Genomic DNA, 25,413 nt, shown 5'->3' with positions numbered 1-25,413 from the left:
GGCATGACATTACATCAAGCAAGGTTTAATGTTTTTCTGGTCATTTTTTAATTTTTTGGAATTAAAATGCCATGGCACTCCATGCATGTGTCCATGCCGTGAGACCAATATGTTTGAAAATTCCTTCTAATTTACTGCACATGGAATTAACTCGCAAACAAGTACACAAATATGATTTTTCGAACCGTTATGGTTAGTCGTTGCATGTAGATGTAGTTCAAATTTGAATTACGGTCATTAAATGGCTAGAAAATCACTTAAATGTCTTTAAAAGATCAAATGACCCCTAGAATTTTCCAAATTTTCACATGACAGTTGTAGTAGTGCACGTTAAACGCAAAAAAAATTGAAGGCCGTAAGAGGAAGCTATCTCCTATTTCTCATCAAACATGCATTGTTCCCTCTCGAAACCACGAGCCTTCTAGTGAGTTGCTCCGGTTTGTGAGGGGTGTGTGTCCAAACTTTCGTCAAACATGCCAATTTTTTTACCACATCATCTTGGTGGCATGACATTACATCAAGCAAGGTTTCATGTTTTTCTGATCATTTTTAAATTTTTTGGAATTAAAAATGCCATGGCACTCCATGCATACATATGCATGTGTCCATGTCCTGAGACCAATATGTTTGAAAATTCCTTCTAATTTACTGCACATGGAATTAACTCGCAAACAAGTACACAAATATGATTTTTCAAACCGTTGTGGTTAGCCGTTGCATGTAGATGTAGTTCAAATTTGAATTACGGTCACTAAATGGCTAGAAAATCACTTAAATGTCTTCAAAAGGTCAAATGACCCCTAAAATTTTCCAAATTTTCACATGACAGTTGTATTAGTGCACGTTACACGTAGAAAAAATTGAAGGCCGTAAGAGGAAGCTATCTCCCGTTCGTCATCAAACATGCATTGTTCCCTCTCGGAACCACAAGCCTTCTAGTGAGTTGCTCCGGTTTGTGAGGGGTGTGTGTCCAAACTTTCGTCACACATGCCAAATTTTTTACCACATCATCTTGGTGGCATGACATTACATCAACCTAGGTTTCATGTGTTTCTGATTTTTTTTATTTTTTTTATTTTAAATGCCATGGCACTCTATGCTTAATTGGGTCATAGCCGTTAGACCAATATGTTTGAAAATTCCTTCCAATTTACTACACATGGAATTAAATCGCACACAAGTACACAAAATATGACTTTTCAAACCGTTATGGTTAGCTGTTGCATGTACATGTAGTTCAAATTTCAATTACAGTTATTAAATGGCTAGAAAATCACTTAAATGTCTTAAAAGGTCAAATGACCCCTGAAATTTTCCAAAATTTGACATGACAGTTGTATTAGTACTACAAATTTTCTCATACATTTAAAACACCATCTGTTGCCACTTTACTCCAAATTCGTCTTTCACAGCTAATAAAAAATATCTACAACATCACATACGGTTGTTTTGTAGGAACCGTTTGCGATGGAAATATCTGGGTCTATTTAAGTCTTCCTCCTTAAGCTTCGCCGGCTCGTCTGCTCCAGTGCCGGCAACCCTCAAATCCACGAATCCCGATCCCCATTCCCGCACCCCTTCTTGCAAAGATGACGCCGTGGAAACGCTTCGTGAAGGCCCGTACGATGGCCGCCCCCCCCCCAAGCGCAGCCGCCTGCGCCGAGAGCGCGTCCGCCTACGCCAAGAGTGCCGCCGCATGCACATTGAGCGCGGACGCTTCTGCCGAGAGGGCGTCTGCGGCAGCCGACAGGGCAGCTGCAGTAGCCGAGACGGCTGCAGCTGCTGCTGCAATGGCGGTTGCGAACGGGGAGAGCGCTTGAGCTGCCGTCCGTGCCGCCGATGTCGCCCTGGCCCGGGTCGAGGCCATCCATGCCAAGATCGAGGATGCACATGCCAAGATATTCCTGGCCACCTCGGAATTCAGCATGCAACCCACATCCGAAAAGGCGGCGGTGGCCATGGAGCACCTGCTTCCTCATGAGGTTGTTGAGCAGGAGCTCGAGATGTAGGAGGCAGCGGAGATCGAGGAGCGCCGGGAGGAGGAGTTGCGCGTGGCCGAGCTCGAGGTAGAGAAGAGTCTGTCCGTCGAGGAATCGGCGGTGGAGTACAAACGCGAGCTCTGGCGCAGCCACTACTACGAGTACTACAACCTTGAGGGCGGCGCCGAGGACGAGGACGCGGTCGACTTCAGCAGGGGGGATGCGGAGTCGACGGCATGTCACCAGGACAAGTCATCGACGTCTCATCTCACACCGGCGATGCATAGGCCGGCGCGGCGGCGGATATGTTAAAATTATGCGTACTTAGGCTATGTTTTTAATGTTGGTCTTTTGTTAGAGCAATGTTTAGGTCAACTGGCTCTGTTTAATTACTAAAATTGCTCGATTAAGTAAGTGTGGTCTATCTGCTGTACGCTCTTTTGTGTGCCCAAATTAGCAAGCGATGTTAAATTATGCAATGACGTACCCGGGGAAATTTCCACCAAAATTTGAATTATCAAACTCATCCCATGCGCGTAAAGCAGGAGAATCGTTTGCGATGCACACAATCGTTCAAAGTGAATAGTCCGGCGGCACCGCGCGCTAAGTTTCCCTCCACATTTCCAAAATTTTGGCCTTCCGCCAAAATATCTACCCCCGCCCCCTCCCCCCTTCCCCGCCCCCTTTTCTCCCCGACCACAAGTCACATTTCCTCTGTTTCCTCCTTCCTTCCTAAGCTATAGCCGCTTCCTCGCTTGCTTCCTCGCTCTCGTCGTCTCGCATCCTACCGCCGGGGTCGCCATGGTCTTCTTCAAAGACCTTTCCAGCGGTTCCTCCTCCGGTGATGACTCCTTCACCACCCGGGTATGCCCCTCTTCTCTCTCTCAGGCTATGACTTGAAATGAAGAATTTTTACCCAGCGGTCGATTTGAGTCATTTTTCCTCTTGTAGCTCCCTAGGACCATTAGTAGCAATGAATGGAGCAGGCTGGCTGAAGATCTATCTGCTCATTGTCACCATCAATCTCCATGCGTGAAGTTAGTTGCGTTTGAATCCGTGGACAGTGGGAGGAAGTTTCTGGCATGTGCAGAGAAGGTTAGACCCTCTTTCGTTGTTACAAATCATTTGTTATGTGATTCAGACACTGTCATGGCCCCAACCCATTCATACCACACCTTCAACCAAACGCATCCTAAGACAGTGTCACAGTTTGTACCTAGTATCTAAAATTGTTGCCATCTCATCAGCGGTGCCATTAGCTAATTATTTGGCACCGCTTCAGCAGTTTGTGCAGCCAACTTTGGTCCACACATCCGAGCAGCCAAGCAGTAAAATACTAAATCTTTATGGCACGAAGGAACTGGGCATCGGAGCAACTATGTGCTCCGGAGTCCGGGTCCCTGATTTTTTTCCGCTGCATCGGCTCGCCAGTGCAGGGCACCGATGCGAGATGTAGCAACATTTGTCTTTACACCAGTTTTGGCATACATAGTGGACGGCTTAGTGCTATTAGTACTATGTTACTAAATTTGTGCATGTACACACCTGTTCGTATCAATTTGCTGTCATCCAAACACTGTCGCTATGCTGTTGCAGTTATATTTACCTTCCTCATAAAATGTCCAGTTTGTTATTTATTGTACATGAGTAAGAACTTGTAGCGTTGTTGTAGTTAATTATAGCTTCTGATGTTTCAGATTTTGGTTGTTGTCCCAGCACCGAACAAGGTCGACGCCGGTTAGGCCATTAGCCATAAAGGCTCTGAGCTTTGAAAAAGTTGGCGCATATTTGGCCCGCTCCTTCGTGCTGATCCGTGGGGGGAGTGGATGTGCGTTGCTAAGCCGGTGGTCGCGGTAACCCGACAGAGGATTTTCGTCTGCTGGAGACGTGTTTTGACAATAGAACCAAGTTTGGTTCCAATCTTTGGGATGACTCGGCGGCTTGGCGTAGGGAAAGCTGGCTTCTTTCCTCTTCTAAATTGAAACCCCACCGAGTTCCAAGCTGGGCCCGTCAGTAAACTCTGTCTGACGGTTTAAGTAGTAAAATTCTCTGAATAATTCAACTGTGGGCTCCTCTTGAAGATAAGCTTCACAGAATACTTGGAAGTTGCAAATGTTGGACACGGAATTGGGTCCGATATCTTGAGGGTGAAGTTGGAAAAAATGAAGCACGTCGTGGAAAAACTTTGAGCCGGGTGGGCTGAACCCCCAAATCAGGTGGTCAGTGAAAACAATCACTTCTCCGTCCTTGGGTTCAGGAGGATTTTCTTCGCCTGGGACCCTCCAGTGGATGTCCTTTTTATTGGCTAGGGTGCCAGTTGCAACGAAGTTGTTCAGGTCTTCTTCGGTGACCCGGGATGGGACCCAATTGCAGGCAGTGTATGTCTTAGCCATTTTGGATGATCTGAAAGGAAGATTACGCCGGTTTAAGATTACGTGGTTAAGATGGTTGTTGGTTTAAAGGCAAGTAATGATGAAGCATGCATGTAAAGGTGTTAAACCAGAGGATGGCATTGAAGTAATAAAGGTGAGCTATTGGCGGCTTAAAAGGGGACTAATGGTACCTGGCGGGTTATGGTTTCTGAGTTAAGCCGCCCACACAGCTATTGATTTACAGATCTGAGAATGGAAAAGTTGCTAAGTGTTGGAAAAACTGATTTCACAGATTGATGCTATGATTTTGGATCTACGACACTTCAAATAATGGAATATATCTAGACCTAAGTTGCAGCAGTTGAGCAGTTCATGTGTCCAGATTGGATTTCTTATGTAAAGGAGATGCTCTAATAAGTAAAAATGAGTACCACAACTACCGGCGCGCAGGAGAAGTGCCAAATTTGAATCAAAATCACAAGCTACAGTGGAGAACGAAGAAGGGCGGAGATGAACTCCGACGAACTCGTGGAAACCCTAATGGGATCTACGGGAAAAGGAAAGGGGAAAACTAACCGGAGCTGTTGAACAGTAGAGGCGCGCGGACGGACTCTAATTAATTCAGGTTGATGTAGCGGCCGATGTCGAGGCAGTGGCAAAGGTCGACGGCGGCGGCGAAGCTCGGGCGCTGAGGCGTCGTGAGGTAGAAGACAGAGATGAGGAGGCAAGGGGGGAAAGTGAAAGAGGACCCCTGGCCCTATTTATAAGGCTGGAAGGACAAGTGACATGCGCGGGAATCGATGAGGCTAAAAAATGGATATGTGACAGCACAGATGCCTCGATTTTCGGAGGCTCATTAAAAGAGAAGGTATATTAAGATTTGGGCCTTGTGTAATATTAATGACAGGTGACGTCACGGCGGGTTACCACAATCCTAGGAGATGACGTCATGGCGGGTTACAAGATCTCGCAAGAGCAAATGAGGAAGGATTTTTTTCTAAGTATTGAAGATTGATATGAACAAGTTCACATCAACCTGGGGCTTAATGTTGGGGTGTTTATGTGGTTTGTTCATAAACAAGTCATTCTAACCAATGACAATTTGGCAAAGCGTAACTGGACAGGATCTCGAAGATGTAGCTTCTGCGATAATGATGAAATCTATCAAACACCTCTTTCTTGATTGCCCAATGGCAAAAAAATTATGGCGGTCTGTTCACATAGCATTTAATATTACTCCTCCGACTACCATCCACACGTTATTTGGGACGTGGCTAGATGGAGTTGAGACAGAAACAGCAAAACATATCCGTGTAGGAGTATGTGCTTTATGGAACTGCAGGAATGATTTGGTTTTTAACAGAACAACACATATTCATTTCTTGCAGGTTATTTTTCGGGCCACTACACTGATCCGTATGTGGTCGCTACTCACTCCGACGGATGCCAGGGAGCGTATGGTTACTGGGTCTATCCGGTGGGAGACAGTAGCACGGACTATCTTCAACCGGTTTGGATGACGGTCATGTAATAGGATAGGTGTCTAGTTGCTTATCTATCTTTATTTCGCCGGTTGTGGTATCCTATTTCATGTTTTTTTTGCTCTTTGGGAGCTTTTTTGCTTTTTGAGACCTGGAGACTTTGTTGAACTGTTGGCTTATTAATAAGATGGCCGCATGCATTGCTTTGATGCAGAGGCCGGGGGATAACCTCCTTTTCGAAAAAAAACCCTTATGAAAGCCATAGGTGATGTCAAGGAATGTTGCGGGGTTGTTTGTCTGTGCTTGCCTATTTCTTCAAGACATTAGTTTTTCTGTTTTGGATGATGTACTAAGTTGTTGGCATTATATAAGGTACATTTGCCTTAGCAATAAAATACCATATGGATTGATGAAGTTCCTTCAACCGAGTAGCGGAGTGGGGATTTTCAGGTGGGCTCTAAGGTACTAACATTGCAACTAGATAGTTAACATCCAGATTCGGTCTTTGTTCGTTCTTGGTGCAGTGGCAGCGGTAAGATACCTTTGTTTTGCAATTATAAAACTGTGCAAAAATTAGGGAGAATTGAGTACAGAAAATATACATTGTTTTGGAGGATCGTTTGTCCAATCTGATCGAGTTCGTGTGTTAAACAACTTGCAGATCTTGCGTCATGGCCGTGGGCTTTAAAGTGTTGTTTCCCATGTCTTTTTGGGTGCCAGTAGCAAGGAGGAATTATGGTAAAGACCTTTGTATTTTTCTTATATGCGTGTTAACAAGGCTGAATTAAAACATCCAGCAATTCTCAAGTTGAAGCTATCTCGATAATTCACGTGTGTACATGCGGCTACGCGAGGTCGTTATCACAGCCCCTCACCCCCACGTGATTTGTGCTGATCAAATACATCGTTCGTGTATAACCTTCCGGGGTCAGCGTACACTAGCTCGTATTTGCCTCCACGCCCGCAGTGAATGGCCCACATAGCACCACACATTGGAACGTTGGGGTCGTCACTGGGAATTGATTGCACGGCAGTGCCAACGGCTTAGCTGCACCAGGCGGGAACGAGACCCGTCCTGATCACACATCAGGCACAACGGCTAGCTGCACGACGCTCTTCTCCAGTCTGCCAGTCGAAGTTGCTCCCCTTCCCCATCCCTCTCAGTTTTTGCAGCGACTTCCAAAGCATGTGTTCTTCCATGTCACACAACAGCTCAACACCACCTCCATCACACCAAGCTGCCAATGCGATGCCTCCACTCCCACTCATCTGTTGCCCTGAATGCAACACCGGGTAAGATTTTATAAAAATCTATTCATTCCTTCTCCTCCACGTCGTGCTAATCTTTCCTCCCGCCGCGGCTTGGAGGGTGCAGATTCTGGAAGTGGGAGAACAAGTACATACAGTACTTCAGCGCGCGGTGGTGGCATCTGATTTCGCACGCATCGGTCCATCGCCACGTTGCACTTCTCGAGCAGAACCAGTCGCTGCTGAAGAACATTTTCGTGTTGTGCCTCGCGAATTTGGTGGTCATGGCCATGATCTTCATCCACAAGCTTTGAAGCATCATTTCCTCTGCGTAGGGAGCGCCGACAAGCTCCGTAGTATCATTTCCCCCTGCGTACACTGTCTTGTAGCCATATATGTATTTCTTCTTGTGCTGAGTGCACTGCATTTCCACATGATTTACCTTTGCGCTGTGGACTGCATGCACCCACCAGTATGTTAAGCTTGCTCACGCAGCCTGCGAGCTGGTCTATCAATAAATCATTTACTTACTGTTACAACTGCCCCAACGTAATTAGTCAACCCATATTAAGAAAACGAACGTACTCGTCAGCAGAGAGAGTCATAAATTGCAGGGGAGACGTGCGCGTCCGACCCATCAAGATGAAATAACTACCGAGCTATCACCCGCAATTGGCTTGAATGCTTCAATAAGACAAGGCTCTGCGCACCATTAATACCAGCAGGCTCCCCTGCACCCGAATAATGACACCCAACATGAATTAATTACTTCAGTTAACACGCGGCGCATCAATGAAGACGACGCCAGCCACACCGCTAACATACAAGGGTGTATTGGTACGAGCATAAATTCGTGGGCCCCATTCGTACAAGCGTATAGAGGGCGTATTCACATTTGGCCAGCATTAACACTGTGCAGTTCTTCCTGTGGGGCAGACGAGGCTATATTAGATGCCGATCACGACGCGCTCGCGGATGCACGAGATAACGGCAGCGCATGGCCGCATGTACACAAAATCCGCGTCCAAGCTATCTGTGCTATTTGATTTAGATATTTCCATGCAGATGTGTATTTGGTTTTGTAGAGGAAAATAAAATTGTAAATATATATTCTTTGCCTGCATCAATTTGTGTGCAATGACAACCCTTTCTTCAGAAGAAAACGTGAATACATAGGTCATGGCCTTTTAGGTTGTTAATAATTTCTTCAAAGCTTTTGACAATTGTTGACAAGTTACATGTGTTTTTCCTTTTCTATATTAACAATTTCCCGTGTGTGTACCCTCAGTCTGAATCATACCACGATGTACCTTGCCATTAACTTTCTTTACTGAGAACTACTTATATTTCATACTATTTGATCATATGAGCAGGATGAGCCATTGAGTGCGGCGACAAGATTGGTTTGATAGATAGAGATGGTGGGCGGAAGAAGAACAAGGAGGGTGATATAATGGTAAAGAAAGATCTTGGACATTTTTCAGTACATGTTTGGTTTAATTGGTTATGCCCCCGTTGCAACGCATGGGCAATTACCTAGATCCGAACTTGTTGGTTTGGTATATGCTTTTGATTCATTTTCCCCATGGAATCGGGATGTTGTAATGGCATAAGTATAGTCCGGTGTTTTTGCATCTTTGATTGGTAATATGAATGCATTACAGTGCTTCCCATTGGAACCTACGATTTATGGTGATGCCATGTAGCTGAGTTCTGATTTGTTTGTCATGCAAGTCTTTTTTTTCCTTGTGTTTTGTATAGATTGATGGAAGACCTTTGTACAGAACTGAAGATTAGGAGGAAAAGAAACATAAGAAACAGTTCAGCAAGTCTTGTGATGAAGACAACATTACTTTTCTGGTCCATTTTCGTCATATGATTGCTGTAACATGAATTGTACATCCGTTTCCCCGAAAAATAGCAAATTGTACATATGCAAATGGTCGAGTGAAATTGTGAATTGATTTTTTCAAGGAATAAAAATGTGGGCTTTTCTATACTTATGCATGATTACGTCATATTTATTTTGATCATTTCTACAGATCTGGATAGGGAAGTTGGATTCTTCCTTACTACCCCCTCCGTTCCAAAATAGATGACTCAACTTTGTACTAACTTTAGTATAAAATTGGGTCATCTATTTTGAAACGGAGGGAGTAGAGCCAGTTTTTTTTTAAATAATACATTTTTAAAATAATTTAGAGAAATATTACGCCGTTCTTATTATTTTTAAAATAATACAGCATCGGCTACGGGAAGCCGACTGGCTTCAGTCGGCCATGGGTAAGATAGGCCTCAATCGGCCATGGGTAGGCCGACAAGTGGCCATCCCACGTCACTGCTGCTCCTCTCGGCCTGCTGGGCGTCCAATCGGCCGTGGGTAAGCCGATATGGCCCAGTCGACTTCGCGGAGGCTGGTAATTAGATTAGAGCTTTGCGTTTGTAGACGAGGATGACCGGGCGCGGCTTCGATACAGGAACATACGTAGCTAGCTAGCTTCGTGCATGCAAATTACTACTGCTGCGTATTACTACATGCATGCATGCCGTGATGATTGATCGCTCGCCTAGACAATTAACTTGGACATGCATGCATCGAGTGATTGGACGGCCACCATAGCAATTAGTGACTTGTAGCAACTCCGGCAATTAGCAGACTGACACACTGACCGTATATATGATCCACGTACGTGTCGGCCGTCGAGGGCCGGATGTCCGTGGTGAGGCGGCCCAACGACCTGGCGCGGACGGGGCGGCTGCTGTTGCAGGAGCCGGCTGCATCGTGGTGCGCGCGGCCACGGCGGCCATAGACGGCGACAAGTCGGACACACTGGAGTCGCTGCAGGCCATATATACGAGGCCGAGTCCCCGGCGGCGGCAGCGCGTGCGGTTCGAGATCTCGGACCTGGCAGGCGAGCACGTGGACCCGGAGGTGATGGAGGAGCTGGCCGCCATCGTGGAGGCCAAGCACGCCGGCGTGGCCTACATCATGGGGCACTTGTACACATAGTGTACATCAAGGCCAGAGCTCCAACGTGTTCAAGAAGTTCGCCATCGACATAGCCTACAACGCCGGTGTGGCCACCGGTAGTAGTAATTTGCATGCACGAGGCTAGCTAGCTATCGAAGCCGCGGCCGGTCAACCTCGTCTATAAACGCAAAGCCCCACTGGCTAATCTAATTACCAGCCACCTGTCGGCCTCCGCGAAGCCGACTGGGCCCTATCGGGTTACCCACGGCCGACTGGACCGCAGGCCTAGTGGAGCGGCAGTGATCGTGGGATGGCCACTGTCGGCCTACCCACGGCCGATTGAGGCCTATCGGCTTACGCGTGCCCGACTGAAGCCAGTCGGCTTCCACATGGCCGACGCTGTATTATTTTTTTAAATAATAAAAACGGCGTAATATTTTTCTAAATTATTAAAAAAAGTGTATTATTGAAAAAAAATAGCGTAGAGCCAGACGACCGATAAAGATGATTGAAAGGCTCTTTCCAAGCATAAGGTGAATCTTGTGTATTTAACTTTTTAGTATAATTTTTTAGTACGATTTTATTTTCTGAAAACTATATCACCGCTGTAGGTTATCTGATGAAAATTACATTCTATGCTTGGTACTGATTTATATCTATACCTTATCTAGACATTTTAATTGGAGAAATTCATGCTAAGTTTTGATCTACAGCGTGGATGTAGCGACCCGACCCGAATGGATCAAGTCTCTGTGCTTAAGTGTCATCCCTGGATCGGTATGCTGACACACACAGTACTCGAGGATTTATAACAGAGGTAAATCACATGTATAAAATAACGTAAATACTATTACCTCAATCCAAAATAGCGAAAGTAACAAGGTTGTGGATTCCCATCAACACCAACGGCAAAGTTGAGTGTAGAAATCGTAACCCTAACGTATCACTTACTCGTCGGAAGAATCCTGCAACATGAAACGTTGCGGCCCAAAAACGGGTCAGCACATGAAATATGTTGGCAAATTCACACCATAGAGAAATGATGAACAAAGACTATCACTACATGCATATATGGCTAGTGGAAAAGCTCTATGGTTATAATATTTTTGCGAAAAGCCAATTTTTCCCTACTTCAAAGGAATAAATTTTATTTAACTATCATGGTGGTTGTGAAACATTGAGATGGTTGACAGCATCTCAATCCCAATTAAGAACGTGGTTAAACCCAAATCAAATTTAAATTAAGTAACATGATGAGATCAACGGGATAATCCAAGTACTAGATACTCAAGATGTCCATAACCGGGGACACGGCTAATCATGATTAGTTTGTACACTCTACAGAGGTTTGTGCACTTTTCCCCACAAGACTCGATCGCCTCCGCTTGATTCTCGCACTGCATAATGTTTGAGAAACGGATGACCGAGACACAGTCTTTCCGAAGAGGTCCCCTTAACCGATAGATAGGCCGGTACACCTACAATCCCCTACATCTGCTAGCCCATCATGGAAAGGTTTCCCACAACTTACTCAACTATGCTAGAGCCCATAATAGCTTGCGGCTGCACACGGAAGTTTCTAGCATGAATAATCTTATGATCCCTTTGAGCCTGGGTGGCGGTCCTTATACAAACAGACAACACTGGGTTCTCCAGGTGCCTCAATCCATCCAGATGTGAGTTTTAGTTGCCACCTTAAGTAAACCATTAAATTAACAATCTCTCATCTGTCATGGAAAATTCACTCAAACCCAATCCACGTCTACGAGCATAGCATAGCAATATAATAGCAACGTAGAAGTAACTCCCAAGGGTTTGATAAGAAAACAGGTAATAGGTACTACCTCAACTACTTCCCAGTACCCACAATTTAATTAGATCCTAATCATGCAATGTTTGAGGAATAGATCTAATGCAATAAAAACTGGGTATGGAAGGTATGATCAAAGTGTTACTTGCCTGCAATGTTAATGAAGATGATTCGCACTCAACACTCTTGATAGATCTATTCGTCACACTCCGGTCAATCTATCGTAAGCAAGCAATAGTAACCACACATAAGCAATCACTCAAAAGATCAGAAAGAACGAAGAAGACGATTCGGGAAACATCAAAACCAAGCAAATAACTCTTGCAACATAAAACAATTTCTAACAGTACCAAAATTATATGAATTTGGCCTTATCAGAAAGTTTAGGTCAAGAGTTTCGATTTGCAAAAAGAATCAACTAAATTGGAGTTACGGAACTTAAGTTATGAACAAAAAAAGTTTGAATACAAATCTGTTTGAATCAAATTTTAAAACTTTCAAAAACATGTTTAAGTTGTTTAACTGGATAGAGGGGATCATAATGAAAAAGTGGGCGTTGGTTTCATCGAAAACGGAGGTACGGATAAAAAGATATGATCAAAAAAAATTTGACTATGAAACAAATTTCGAAATTTGAAAATTAAATAAAATTGATGTGACAGGTTCACTGGATAGGTGAAAACAAGATGAAACTATAGACGCTGGTTTCATCTAATTTGGATGAACGAGTAAAAAGTTATGGCTATTTGAAAAATCAGGGTCAAGCTGTTTTGCAGAAGAAAAATAGCTACGGCTAAAAAAATTAGGTCTAACGTATAATTACAGAGAACGAATAAATATACCTAAAAGACGACTTCGGAGTGAGGAGACAACTTCCAAAGTCCCGCCGGAGAGAAGAAATATATTTTTAGCTAGTCGAACCAAAATATTGATTTAACCCGCAATGGATAATTTTTGGAGGCTCTATGTGTCTATATTTATAGGTGGAAAAGAGGTTTAGGGGTTAAAGACTAGGCAATGTAGGACTAAACGTAGACGAACAAATAAAATAAACGGGTAACGCATGGGCTAAAAGCACCACGGGCCGGCTGCGCGCGTACACTGCAGTTTTTTTTAACAAAAATCGGCCTAAGTAAAAAAATAAAAAGGATGGCTGGGCCTGGCCCATTTAGGAGAGGGAAAAACAAATGAGGCGCCCGCTGCCACTATGCTACGCGTGTGGGCGGTAAATAACTATGGGCCGCATGTACAGTTTTTTTTTAAATTGAGACAGAAGGAAAGCCGGATAAAGAAAATAAATTAAAATTTTATATAGGCATATTATATATCAAAATTTTCATAAAAAGATTTTCTACAACATAAACATTTTTGTAAAGTCTAATAAAATACTCACAAATTTAAATAAAGCAAAAAGTGCTACTGCCTTAATAAAATCCAATAAAAATCATTTTTAAAATACCAAAATGATTTCAAATTTATTTCTCTCCAATTTTCTGATGTAGGGAATCATGTTACCCTATTTTCTGCATTTTTTATTTTTGGAGAAAAATAATTTGAATAAAACCCAAATAACTCCAAATTAAAATAATTTCCAAAAGGACTTGAATTTGATCCTTTTGAACTCCCAACTCATATTTCATATGTTTTGAAAAGTCATTTTATCTTCTCTCGTGAAAATCATTGAGTTGCATAAAGTTTCGGAATTGGAAAAAAAATTCAAATGAAATTCAAATATTTTTCAACACCCCTTGTCATTTAAATAAATGGAAGAAGTCATGTCATCTTCTCTCGAGGGTTTTGTGATGAAAATAATTTGAATTCATGGAGATCATAAAAGCAAAATGAAAGTTTGGGAAAGTCCTTTTATTCCCTCTTATTTAACTTTCAAAAGATTTCGAATTCCACTCACTTTCAGTCAATCAATCAAACAATCAATCCAATCTATCTGTTTATTATAACATTCCAAAATTTAGAATTTTGGGGATGTTACAGTGGATGTCTAAGCGACTAAACTTAATTGTAAAACTGTCCTAACTTAATATTTACTAGACCATGATGGCGTGCGTTGCTGCGCCCGTCCCTTTCTTTCGATAGAATAACTATATTTTTTGCAAATATGAAGTGACAAAAAAGTTGAATACAAAAATATCTAAGTTACAATATGTAGAATGAATATACGTGTACACACTTAATAATATAGTTATGCTAATAACATGAACCCATATAAAGTGGGGAAAGTACAAGTGATAACAGCATCATGAAAAGGAAGCAATTTACACAAAGATAACTACTTTGGTCATTCTCTGTGGAGAGCATAGCATCGATAGAAGCATAAATGGGCAAGAAAACACATCGAGTCTACATGTTATGATGAGATGTTGCAGCTATATTCCAACTGCTTTAGTATCTCTAGTGGCATCAACTATCGTCCTACATAACACAGTGAAGTAGTTGCTTGTATACACATCAAGAGAAATTACTAAACTGACGATCATGTTGCATGAGCCCTAAGATGGTGTTTATACAAAAAGAGTCTGGCATAAGTAATGCAATTCCTAAGAAAATGTGAAGACTTTGATCATTGGTAAAACTTAAGATTCGTATAGATCTGCACAATGAACTACAGTTGCAGAGATGGAAGAAACATCATCTACTGAACATATATTTATTTGGGGGAAATGATGTACATGATATGATCATGTTGATAATTGACTTAAGTGGAATTCTTTGTGTGATCTATAATCCAGCTTAACTTGTATTACATATGAATGATTAATATCTGCATTGGCAAACAAAACAAAATACATGTAAAACCAGTATCGCAAAGTAAGAAACCCCTATTTTCAAAGGAACAATAAGAGGCACCTCACCGAGCTCTCAACTTTGCTGATTTCGAGAAAAAAAGCTGCAAAAATAAAATATATGTTGCCAATTTAACAAATCAAAACTGAGTCCGGTCAATTATATGAACACGCAGTGGAGAACGACATTCACGTACACAACACAAAACAATGGCTAGGCTTCATCCTGCCCATACTCTGCTTGTCCCCTGCTGCTTCGTAGGAGAAGAATCATGGGTGGGGGTGGGGGCACAAGACTGCAGGAGTAAAGAAGGAACAAATGTGAAGATCACCAGACAAAGTTTGGTTGTTTTCAATGGAAGATATATTAATTCCATTTGGTTTGGTGCTAACCATGACTCCCCATCTGCTTTGCATGTTTTATTTAGAGTTAAGCAATGAAAGAGTTGAGGTTGCGATTTCAGACCATTGTCATCTATCTTGCTTTGTTGTAACTGTCGAAAATAAATTCTCACATAGAAATTCCATGTAAGGATCTTATGAGAAGAAATTATGTTTCATGAAAATGGCCACAAGGAGATATTCACCTAGATTTTGATTCACACATCGGAGTAAATGAAATAGCCTGCATGTTTTTTTAGGGAAAAAATTATGTCACAACATCAAAAAAATCACAAAAAAGTAGAGGGGGAAATACACCTATAACAGTGTGAATAATCCTATTCTAATCTACTCCCTCCGTCCCAAAATATAAGAGCGTTTTTGACACTACACTAGTGTAAAAAATGCTCTTATATTTTGGGACGGAGGGAGTAGATATTAGTATATATAGCATGAATGTTTATTTACGCATCATATTATATCAGAACATCACACACAAGATCAGACACAAAATTTAGGTGGAGAAAGGCAAAACAGTACACGAATACTAACATGTCTGTTAGCCATTGGAGATTGACTCGTTGACATAATCTGCTACAAGGGAGAGGCCAACTTAAATCCATCGACAACTGCATTCATCAAAAAATTGACAAGGATTAAAAAAGAGGGGATGTTCGAAGGAGGGAAGACTGGCAGAGTGTAGACCTAAGCGCCAAACATGGCCATCGGAGACATTTTTTTTTGCCAAAGTGTGGAGGGGGCGAGAAGGAACAGCTGGATTGTAGGGGATATATATGGACAGGCAAGGAGCGTCATGGTAACTGACCTGCATTAGTGCCTTACAGGCGAATGACGCACACTGATTGCCATTAAAGACCTGTAGCAATGGTGGATTATCCCTCAACTGCCGACGAGTGGAGTCGAATCGACAAGCGACGATTGGCTTCCCTCGTCACCGACTCACCGCCCGTTGGCGTCGACCGCAGCTAATTTTTTTTAAATAATACATTTTTTTATAAAATTTGAAAAATAATATACGGTTTTGAGAAATTACATAAATAATACGGCGTCGGCTTTCTGTAACCCGACTGGTGCTAGTCGGCCAGCGGCAAGCTGAATAGGGCCCAGTCGGCCACTGGTAAGCCGATTAGTGGCTGGGCCACCCGACGCACGGCCAGTCGGCCAGGTTGCATGCAGTCGGCCGAGGGGAGGCCGACAGGCCGGCCTATCGGCTTCAGGTAAGCCGATAAGTGGCTGAATGGATGGGGTGCTGCGTGTGTGATCGATGGATGGCTGCGTACGTGGGCTGATTGATTCCAATATTGTATGTGTGGGCTGATTGATTTCAGTATTGCATGGCCATGCATGCACGTGCAGATGCATGACAAAACCACCTACGATGCGTACTAGCATAGGATCATGACTTGGTACAGCACTACAGCCAGTGCGTACGCGCATGACCTGGCCGGGTTGTACGTGGTCCAGGACCTGGTGTAGTGGTGTATATACAATACATCGAATATGTGTACACCGGCCGGCCGCATATGCATACGCGAGTACCCGAATACCCGTATGCCTGACTAACCCATGGACTCGCACATATATAATACTGAAATCAATCAGCCCACGCATGCCCACGCAGCCATCCATCGATCACGCACGCAGCACCCCATCTATCCAGCCACTTATCGGCTTACCAGAAGCCGATTGGCCGGCCTATCGGCCTCCCCTTGGCCGACTTCATCCAACCTGACCGACTGGCCGTGCGTCGGGTGGCCCAGCCACTAATCGGCTTACCGGTGGCCGACTGGGCCCTACTCGGCTTGCCGCTGGCCGACTGTACCGTATATTATTTTTCAAATTTTATAAAAAATTTGTATTATTTAAAAAAATTAGCTCGACCGCAAGGAGTCCCGATCGCTCGCGCCGCACCCGAGCGAACGGGGCACTGAACAAGTGAACAGCGAAGCGACCCGCCCGTCGACGATGCGGCAATGGTGAATTATTCCCTCGAGCGTGCCTACCCTGGATCCACTCGCGCCTCGGCTGGATCCACAGCCCGCCCACGTCGCCTGCATCGAGCGCCCGCCGCATCCTCTCTGCATCGAGTCTATCGACCGCCCCCGATTTGTTCCTCCCTCGAGCGATTTCTTTTTTATTTTACGAAGACGGGAGTCCGTTTGCTGCCTTGGGCTGAATCCGCTGTATCGAGCCACGAGCAATTTGTTCCTGGGCTGGCCTACGGCCCAGTTTACCAGAGAGCACCGTTTCGACCTGTGGAGCAGCAGCTCATAGGACAGCTGGGCCAGTACGGGAGAGATTGCTGAGATCAACGACAAGAAAAGTTTAGATCATGAAAATGGACGGAATACAAATCGCTGAAAGGGCTCGCTTTAGGCATGATTTTACTGTCCTAAATGTAGAAGAAGAGCAGAAAGAAATCAGCAGCAGCAGCATGCATGGCTTCTGTAAACAGGTGATGGCACTTTTAGTTCTTCAGCAAATCAGTCGAGTTTTGCTCATATGTTGTTAGCCTGATGCATAGGTCCGTGGTGAGCAAAACTCGACCAGTACATAAATCACAAAACAATATACTCCCGTTCCTAAATATAAGTCTTTTTAGATATTTTAAATGGACTTTAATATTCGGATGTATGTAAACATATTTTAGAGTGTAGATTCACTCATTTTGCTTCGTATGTAGTCACTTGTTGGAATCTTATATTTAGGAACAGAGGGGGTACTATGCACCTCTGCCTTACCCAGTGTGTGATCCTGCTAGGATTCTGCCTGAGCGTGCTGCCAAGCAGATTTTTTCTTTTCTTTTCATTCTGATGGGCAGTTGTGGTTTTCAGTAGCAAAGTCTTTGGGTTGAAAATGAAAAGTACTTCTCTTTTTTATTTCATTTGTTTGTGCTGCTTCATCTTCATAGCACAAATGGGCTTGCGCTAATGTCTAAGAGAGGAGCAATTATGCATTTGTCACGGGTTGTATTGTATATATTTCTTGGTATTATTTTTGATGAAAATGCATGAGTGAGCTGGACCCATGTTACTTTTTGAGAAGGAAATAATGGTGCGTTTGGTTGGCGGAAAAATGTGTTCCAGCAGTTATAATGGAAAACTGTAGCGAGCGGTTATTTCGGCCACGATGGATGCCGTAAGTTCGCTTTGTCTATCCTTTTGTAATGCACAGGCATGTTTGCTATATATTATTATTATGGACAACAGAAATTCAAAATATTTTATTTCAAGGAAGATTCTAAAATCAGTGAAGTATCTATGGGCTAGTTAGGATAGTGCTCATATTGTTTGAAACTGAACTATTTTAATCTCAAGTTGTGCTACCGATGGGTGCGCTGCTGATCATGTGAGAGAATTAGGACAAAATAAAGTAGCTATTGTTAGAGATGTGCAGGGGTTGTGGAGCGTCTCTATGAATTACGACAAATCATTTGAAATCTGGCCAAGCCTGGTCCCCCCAACCAAGCCCATTTCCTAAGATGCGGCCCAAGCTCTGCCATTGGTGAGTAGCATCTGTTTCCTTCAAAGGCCTGTGGCAACGCACGGGCGTTCTACTAGTAAGGAATTATATCCGAGTAGGGCATTTTCAAGACCGAGCTCCATGGAGCCCTTTATTTTGAAAAACATCAAAATAAAAAAAAATAAGTTTCAAATTTTTTTGGAAAAAAATGCACATGTATGCAAGGATGTAAAGTGTATGTGTGAAAAAAATTCAGGATGAAATACCTCAAATTGCAAGCTGCACAAAAAGAACAAAATCATGGACTTTGAGGATGGACAGTACATATGCTAAAAAACCTCAGATTTGTCTTTTTTGTGTAGTTCACATTTCAATGTATTTCGACCTGAAAATTTGCACACTACATTATGTATGTAGGTATATTTGTACTTATTTTTATAATTTTTTGAAACTAAAAATTTTGAATTTTGAATTTTTCAAATAAAGGCCTCCATGGAGCTCGGTCTTGGCATTTTCGATTATATCCTCACAACAACAATTTTTTGTACACGATCGAGTGATGCGTCATCGTATCATCCAAGATTCGAGCCGAACGCTACATCGCATACCCGTATCCTGTTTTTTTTCTTTAGGGCTGTCCATATTCTGCTGGGGAGTGGGGTTCCGTCGTTCATTTGTTGGGCATCATTATTGTGAAAAATCTGGTCAGTTTCCTTTCGTTCTGTTCTATAAGATTAAGAAGGCGTTTATTGTTTCACTAAGCATAATGATCAGATCGCTGAGTTGGTCTAAGGCGCCAGATTAAGGCTCTGGTCCGAAAGGGTGTGGGTTCAAATCTCACTCTGGTCATTCATTTTCTATTTTCTTCAAAGGATCCCCCGGTAGGGTTGTAGCATATTTGGAATAAAAATAAATACTCCACTTAAATATACTATTCAAATCATGACTAATCTAGATCAAATTCGACTCTGATCAATTCGTTTTCTTTTTACGTTCTCGAATAGGAACTTATCGAGTACTACCTCCGTCCGGATTTATAAGCCCCATTGCATTTGGGTCAAATTTTGACCAAAAATTTAAGTTATACACCATAAAATTTATAGCATTGGATACGTATTTGAAGAAGTTTCAAATGATATTATTTTAAATACATAAAAGATATATTTTATTAGTTAAATTTAAAATCAAAGTTCAACAAAAAAAATACGAGGGGAACAATATACTCGGACGAGCGTAGTAGGCCAGTACATTGATTACTAACAATAGTTTATTTTTATTTCAGTTTCTTGAAGAGGATTCGCCCAGTAGGCCAGTACCATTGAATAGTTATAAAGAATAAATACCCCACTTAAATATAGTAATCAATTCATGACAAATCTATGGATCAAATTCCACACTAGTCAACCTATTTCAATTTGTTTTCCTTTTTACCTTCTTGAATAGATGATTTACCCAGTATATTCGCAAAAAAAAAGATGATTTACCCAGTAGTCGAGTACTTATAATAATTTGTTTTTTCTTTATTTTCCTGAAAAGGACTCGCCCGGTAGTGCTGCACTACCCCAAAAAGTGGCATCTGAACGGGGGCATTGGAGCATGTTTTTTAAAAGTAAGAAAAATGGAATTGTAAGGCTTGAAAATTTCCAAATTATTGTGTAAATGCACCTATAGCAGTGCAGTATAACGGGCCAAATTTTCATCAATATACGAGCTTGCATGTGAGAGATTAAAAAAAGACAAAATACATGCGAATTTAGGGCTTGTTTTTTTGGTTGATTTTGGGCCAATATTTGTCTTTTTTGTAGTGTACAATACAACGTATTATTGAAATAAATTTTTGTCTTTTTTTGCAGCGTGCAATACAACGTAGTATTGAACTAAATTTCAGGTACTTAGATCACATGCATGCGTATTCGTATTAAAAAATTCAAAACTTTTAAGCACTTGTTTTGGGGTGGTCAAAAAGTGTGCTCCGATGACACATGTTCCAGAAGTCTGTTTTAAGTACTACCATTGACTACTAATAATGAATAAATACCCATCTCAAAATAGTATACAAAACAATAGACTTAAATCATGACTATTCTCCTACTATGTTACTCAATGGTACATTTTTTTAATCATGACGTAAATTATGGTTAAGGTTCTTATTAGATTGATTTGATCTAAAAGAATCAGCCTACTGGCTGGTCTAGTTGGATACAAGGAGCGCATGGATAACAATTCTCCAAAACCTAGTACTATCAACAATTCTCTATTACAACAATCACCGCAAACGCTAGCAGAAAGAAAATGGTTCAGCCTGATAGAGAAAACAGGTGGAGCAAATTGGAATTTCAGACGGTGAAGATAAATGTTTTCCAAAAGAATCGGATCTATTATAAAATCTTCACCGAAAGTACAAAGTATCTCAAAAACAATAAAAATTACATCGCGATTCCGAGAACACCGAACGACCACTACTGCCGCCAGAACGAGCCGCCGACGTGCCACTATTACCACTCCCCAACCAGAAGTTGGCTTGACCTTGTCGATGGCAGTCAAGAAGTCTTCGTGCGTATGCCCCTAAGGACCAGTGTCCTAGGACCGCAATCATCGCCGTTGAACCTTTGCATAGATCTAAAACACCGGACACCTAATCTCGTCACATGATGATAAACCCTAACCTGACTGCTCCAAGGAGACCACAGGAATCTACACCGGAGCTCCATACACTACATCCAAATGGACGAACTCGGGGGGGATTGAAGCTCAGAAGGCAAACTCGAGGAAGAAGTGCAGCCATAAATGTTGATGCTTCATTTCATGTGGAAGAAGGCGCGGGTGCTCCTGCTATTGTTCTAAGAGATTTTAGAGGGAATTGATCCTAGTTGTACTTTCTATGTCAATGCAACTGACGCAGTCACAATAAAAGTCATAGCCTTGAAGGGTGGATTGGCATTTGCAAAATATTTGAGCCTCCAGCGGTTAGAGATGGGAAGCGGACTCCTTAGAAATTATAAATGTTTGCGCTGGTAATAATCAGTGATGGGACACAACAATGATGTTTATACGAGATTGTGGATTTAGCTATATGAATAAGAAAGATCAAGTTTAAACATTGTAATAGAGGCTAATAGTGTAGCTCAGGAGCTAGCTCGATTTAGTTTTTGTATCAAATTATCTAGCACTTGGGATGGTGATCTCTCTAGTTTCCTGATCGGCAAACTAGTAGATGATGTAGACATTTGGATGAATGAATAAAACTAGTCATGATGACCTTTTCTTTTAAAAAACTAAGGAAAGACCTATCTGATTATTTTTGGAAAAGAATCTAGGAAAGAGGATTCGCCCAATAGGTGAGTACACGGGAAAACAATCCTATACTACTTGGTGGTATGCTTCCTTTCTGTAGGCCAACTTAATAGAGCATATCGACATCTCCACCAGAACTCGAGGCGCAAATTTCCCTGCTCACCCCAGTCGGTCGGGGCCATTCCTCGACGCCGGCCCAATTACGCTCCTCTACCACTGATTGTGGCCACGCTTCTCGATGTCGGGCAAGTACGATGCTGGTTGTCGGTGTCGCTGGTCCTCTCGCTTCGTCTTGGCACCGAAGCAATCTAGAGAAATTCAACCAGTCTGACGAGACGACAATGGAGTCAGGCGATTGAATGCCGCCATCTTGCCACAGTGCTATCACCATCGGGACGAGCACACTAAACTTGGAATCAAGTTTTGGGAAAGGGTTGGGTCGGGAGAAATTGCCTAATTGTTTTAAAATTTGTACTGCTTGGTGTCGCTCAATGGAGTTAGTCTACACCGTCTTTCCCACCATGAGTGATGATAGTACATATTATGAATAAGTACCCAATTTAGCAGTTAGTGCACACTCGACCCTTCAAGGCTCCGTTAGCGAGCACATGGATTCACCTATCGTTCCGATGGCCGGTAGGAGAATCCCGGTGCCTTGGATCCAGCTAGTAGTTTAGGTTAGGGGTTTTAGTCCTTGCAAGTTTGGCGCTTGGGTGGATGCCAACGCTTCATCTTCGAGTTAGTCTTCCGGGCCTCCTCGAGTTCATCCGTTTGGACAGAACTCTGAGATAGATTCATGTCGTCTCCTTGGGGAGGCGAAGTTAGGGTTCTCTTCGCGCGTGGGCGATGGCAAGATTGGCGAGGTTAGGGTTCTCGTCACACGTGGGCGATGGCAAGATTTGATGTCTGGTACTTCATATCAATTCAGTGGTTCAACAACAACGACTGCGGCTACAGGACACTGGTACTTAGGGCCACGTGCACAAAGTCTCCCTGGCTGTCACTGACAAAGTTCGGTAGGGGGGCGGCGACAACAACGCATTGACAACTTGTTCTGACGGCAATAGTGGTTGTTCGGTTGTCCAAAGATCTCGATGTAATTCTTATTATGCTTGCTTTCTACTTTTGATGAACTTTTGTAATAAATTCATTTTTTTTTCTAAAAAAAGCACCCAATTTAAATCATGACAAACTTGAAACCATTAATGTAAATCATAACTAATTTGAAGAACATAAACAGATAGAGCTGGAAACAGAGAGATGCAAAGGAAAAGGAAAACAATAGATACAAAGAATGTCTGATCTTCAACAAGGTGGAAATTCTCGTATCTCGTATGTACATATTCCTGCGGATACAAATTTCAAATAGTCCTAATACTATTGTAGCTATGTGCTAAAAAATAATACTAGAAAAGACTCAGAGCCTAGATGTCCAATTCGGAGAACACTAAATCAACCAGTTGTGTAAGTGTCGTTGTCCTGCTTCGCTTGGCCGGAGTACGGATGAGCGCCTCCACGGTGTACGGGCTGTTCTTGCTCTGTCAAACAAAACCAGAAACATCCATGCAAAAATATCAGCACAAAATCAACGAATTCGTGCAATGCAAATTAGTCCCAGAAACCAACCGATCGAGAGCACAATAGATAATAGATTGGATAGTGGTTGATGGTACCTTGGAGCAAGTGCGATTCTGGCGTTGCAGACGGGGTAGTCCGACGGGCAGCAGGTGGCGCCGTCCTTGCAGCAGGTGGCGCCCTTGGCAGGGCAGCACCCCCAGACGAAGCACGTCTTCCTGACGCCGTGGGTGCAGCAGCAGGTGCTCCCCGCCGGGCACTTGCTGTGGCGGTCGCAGGCCACCGGCTTCGGCTTCGGCGGGTTTGGTGGCTTGGGTGACGGGTTGGGCCCGTTCTTGACGGGGTAGGACGCCATCATGGCGATGCCGCACTTGCCGGTGCTCGCGGTGACGTTGCGCTCCATCCGGATGTAGCCGTCCTCGCCCCAGTCCGGGCCCCATGAGTTGCGCACGCTCCAGTAGTCCCTGCCATTGTCGGTGCCGTACCCCACCGCCACCACGCCGTGGTCCAGCTCCGTGCCGCACCTGCCGGTGAACACCCCCGACTCGTACAGCTGGAACTCGGGGCCGCCGGCCTCGATGCCCACGCTCACGGGCTGGTGCGCCACCGCCTTCTTCAGCGACAGCTCGTCGTTCTCCGGCACCGACTCGAAGCCGTCGATGGACACCACCGTGCGGCTCCTCTTGGCGTGGTCGCACCTGCCGTCCTTGGCGGTGTAGGGGTAGTCCTCCTCCGTGTCGATGCCGCCGTTCCGGGCGATGAAGTCGAACGCGTCCTCCATCATCCCGCCGTTGCACCCGCTGTTCTGCCCGTTCCTCGCGCACTCTGTTGGAACCGCAGTCCTCTCTCACTCTCGGCTAGAGGTAGAAGAAGACACAAGACACAAAAAATTCCGGGCCGGCGCACGAACGCCGTAGCGGGCGCACGAACGCCCCAATCATTTTCTTCTTTACGGTGGCTACATGGCTACAACACCGGCTCACGCAACCAATACAGAGACGGGGGATTTATACTCTGGCTCACACAGGGCCGGCCGCCACACTCGGCCACGCACGCACTAACCAACCGCACACATGCAGCCCGTTTACTTGGCCGGCACACACACGTAGCTAGCATATCCATCTAATGCATGCACGCACGACCCGGCCACCCCAACCGGCCACTAACTCACGGCCGACTAATCAGCTAACTACTGACGCGATGCACGCACACGCACGCCGGTGACAACACAACTAGTTGATCTACTAACCAACTATCTACATGCATCAAGATTAATGCTGTAAGGGCATATTTTTTCCTAAGATGTTTTGGTGAATGATGACAATGCTTTTGCGGACTAATCGTGTGCATTGAGTGTTTTTCAGAGATTCATCCTTTTGGCACGAGACGATTCCCTCCCCTCGGAGCTTGAAGCGAAGACGGTAGTCCTTTCGAATTAGTTTGGTGGACTAGTTTCATAGGGATCGCCGTTCTATCAAGAGGGGGTCCATTTTGGAAAGGCTAGGGCGGAATCATCACGTACACTTCCTTTGCCCCTCCCTCCGAGCCTTTCCGTTTCGATGATGGGCTCGTTTCTCTTCTCAGTATGCTCTCTGTGGTCCCAGCAGTAGTACCGCGGGCCGGAGCGGTAGTACCGCTGTTAGCCCCCAACTGTGTGCTCTCTCTGGTCCCAGCGGTAGTACCGCGGGACGGAGCGGTAGTACCGCTTGGGTGCTACAAGCGGTAGTACTGCTCTGGGAGCGGTAGTACCGCTCCAGAGCAGTAGTACCGCTGGTAGCCCCCAGCTGTAGTACCGCGGTGGTCTCGTGCTAGTACCGCCTCGATTCGAGGGCTCTTTTTTCGTGTCGGGTTTTACGGTACTGGCCGCGGCAGTGGGGGGCCGTAGTACCGCTCGTATGCGGTAGTACCACCATCCCACCGCGGTAGTACCGCTCTGGGCCAAGCGGCAGTACAGCGAGGGGGAGCGGTAGTATCGCGTATAGTGGCAAGCGGTAGTACCGCTGGCCCAGCGGTAGTAC

General features: G+C 44.0%; 1 protein-coding gene across 1 annotated transcript; it reads right to left on the bottom strand.

Moving 5' to 3' along the window:
* Nucleotides 1-22,787: 22,787 nt before the first annotated feature.
* On the bottom strand, nt 22,788-24,578 carry LOC109774344 (cysteine protease 1). The gene is made up of 2 exons (XM_020333062.4): nt 23,494-24,578; nt 22,788-23,358 (listed from the first exon to the last, which is right to left on the bottom strand). Exons 1-2 carry the CDS (start codon nt 24,177-24,179, stop codon nt 23,268-23,270), a joined length of 777 nt encoding a protein of 258 aa, XP_020188651.2. The 5' UTR covers nt 24,180-24,578; the 3' UTR covers nt 22,788-23,267.
* Between the last annotated feature and the right edge of the window lie 835 nt (nt 24,579-25,413).

Source organism: Aegilops tauschii, chromosome 7, assembly GCF_002575655.3.
Source record: "Aegilops tauschii subsp. strangulata cultivar AL8/78 chromosome 7, Aet v6.0, whole genome shotgun sequence".
Lineage (NCBI taxonomy): Eukaryota > Viridiplantae > Streptophyta > Magnoliopsida > Poales > Poaceae > Aegilops > Aegilops tauschii.
Note: the sequence above shows the minus strand (reverse complement) of the source record. Positions and strands in the feature narration are given on the sequence as shown.

Bases quoted from the DNA above. Each gene is read 5' to 3' on its own strand.
- LOC109774344 (XM_020333062.4), bottom strand. From the start codon at position 24,179: ATGATGGAGGACGCGTTCGACTTCATCGCCCGGAACGGCGGCATCGAC. The intron at 23,359-23,493 runs GTACCATCAACC...TTTGTTTGACAG, and splicing joins AGAATCGCACTTGCTCCAAG to AGCAAGAACAGCCCGTACAC.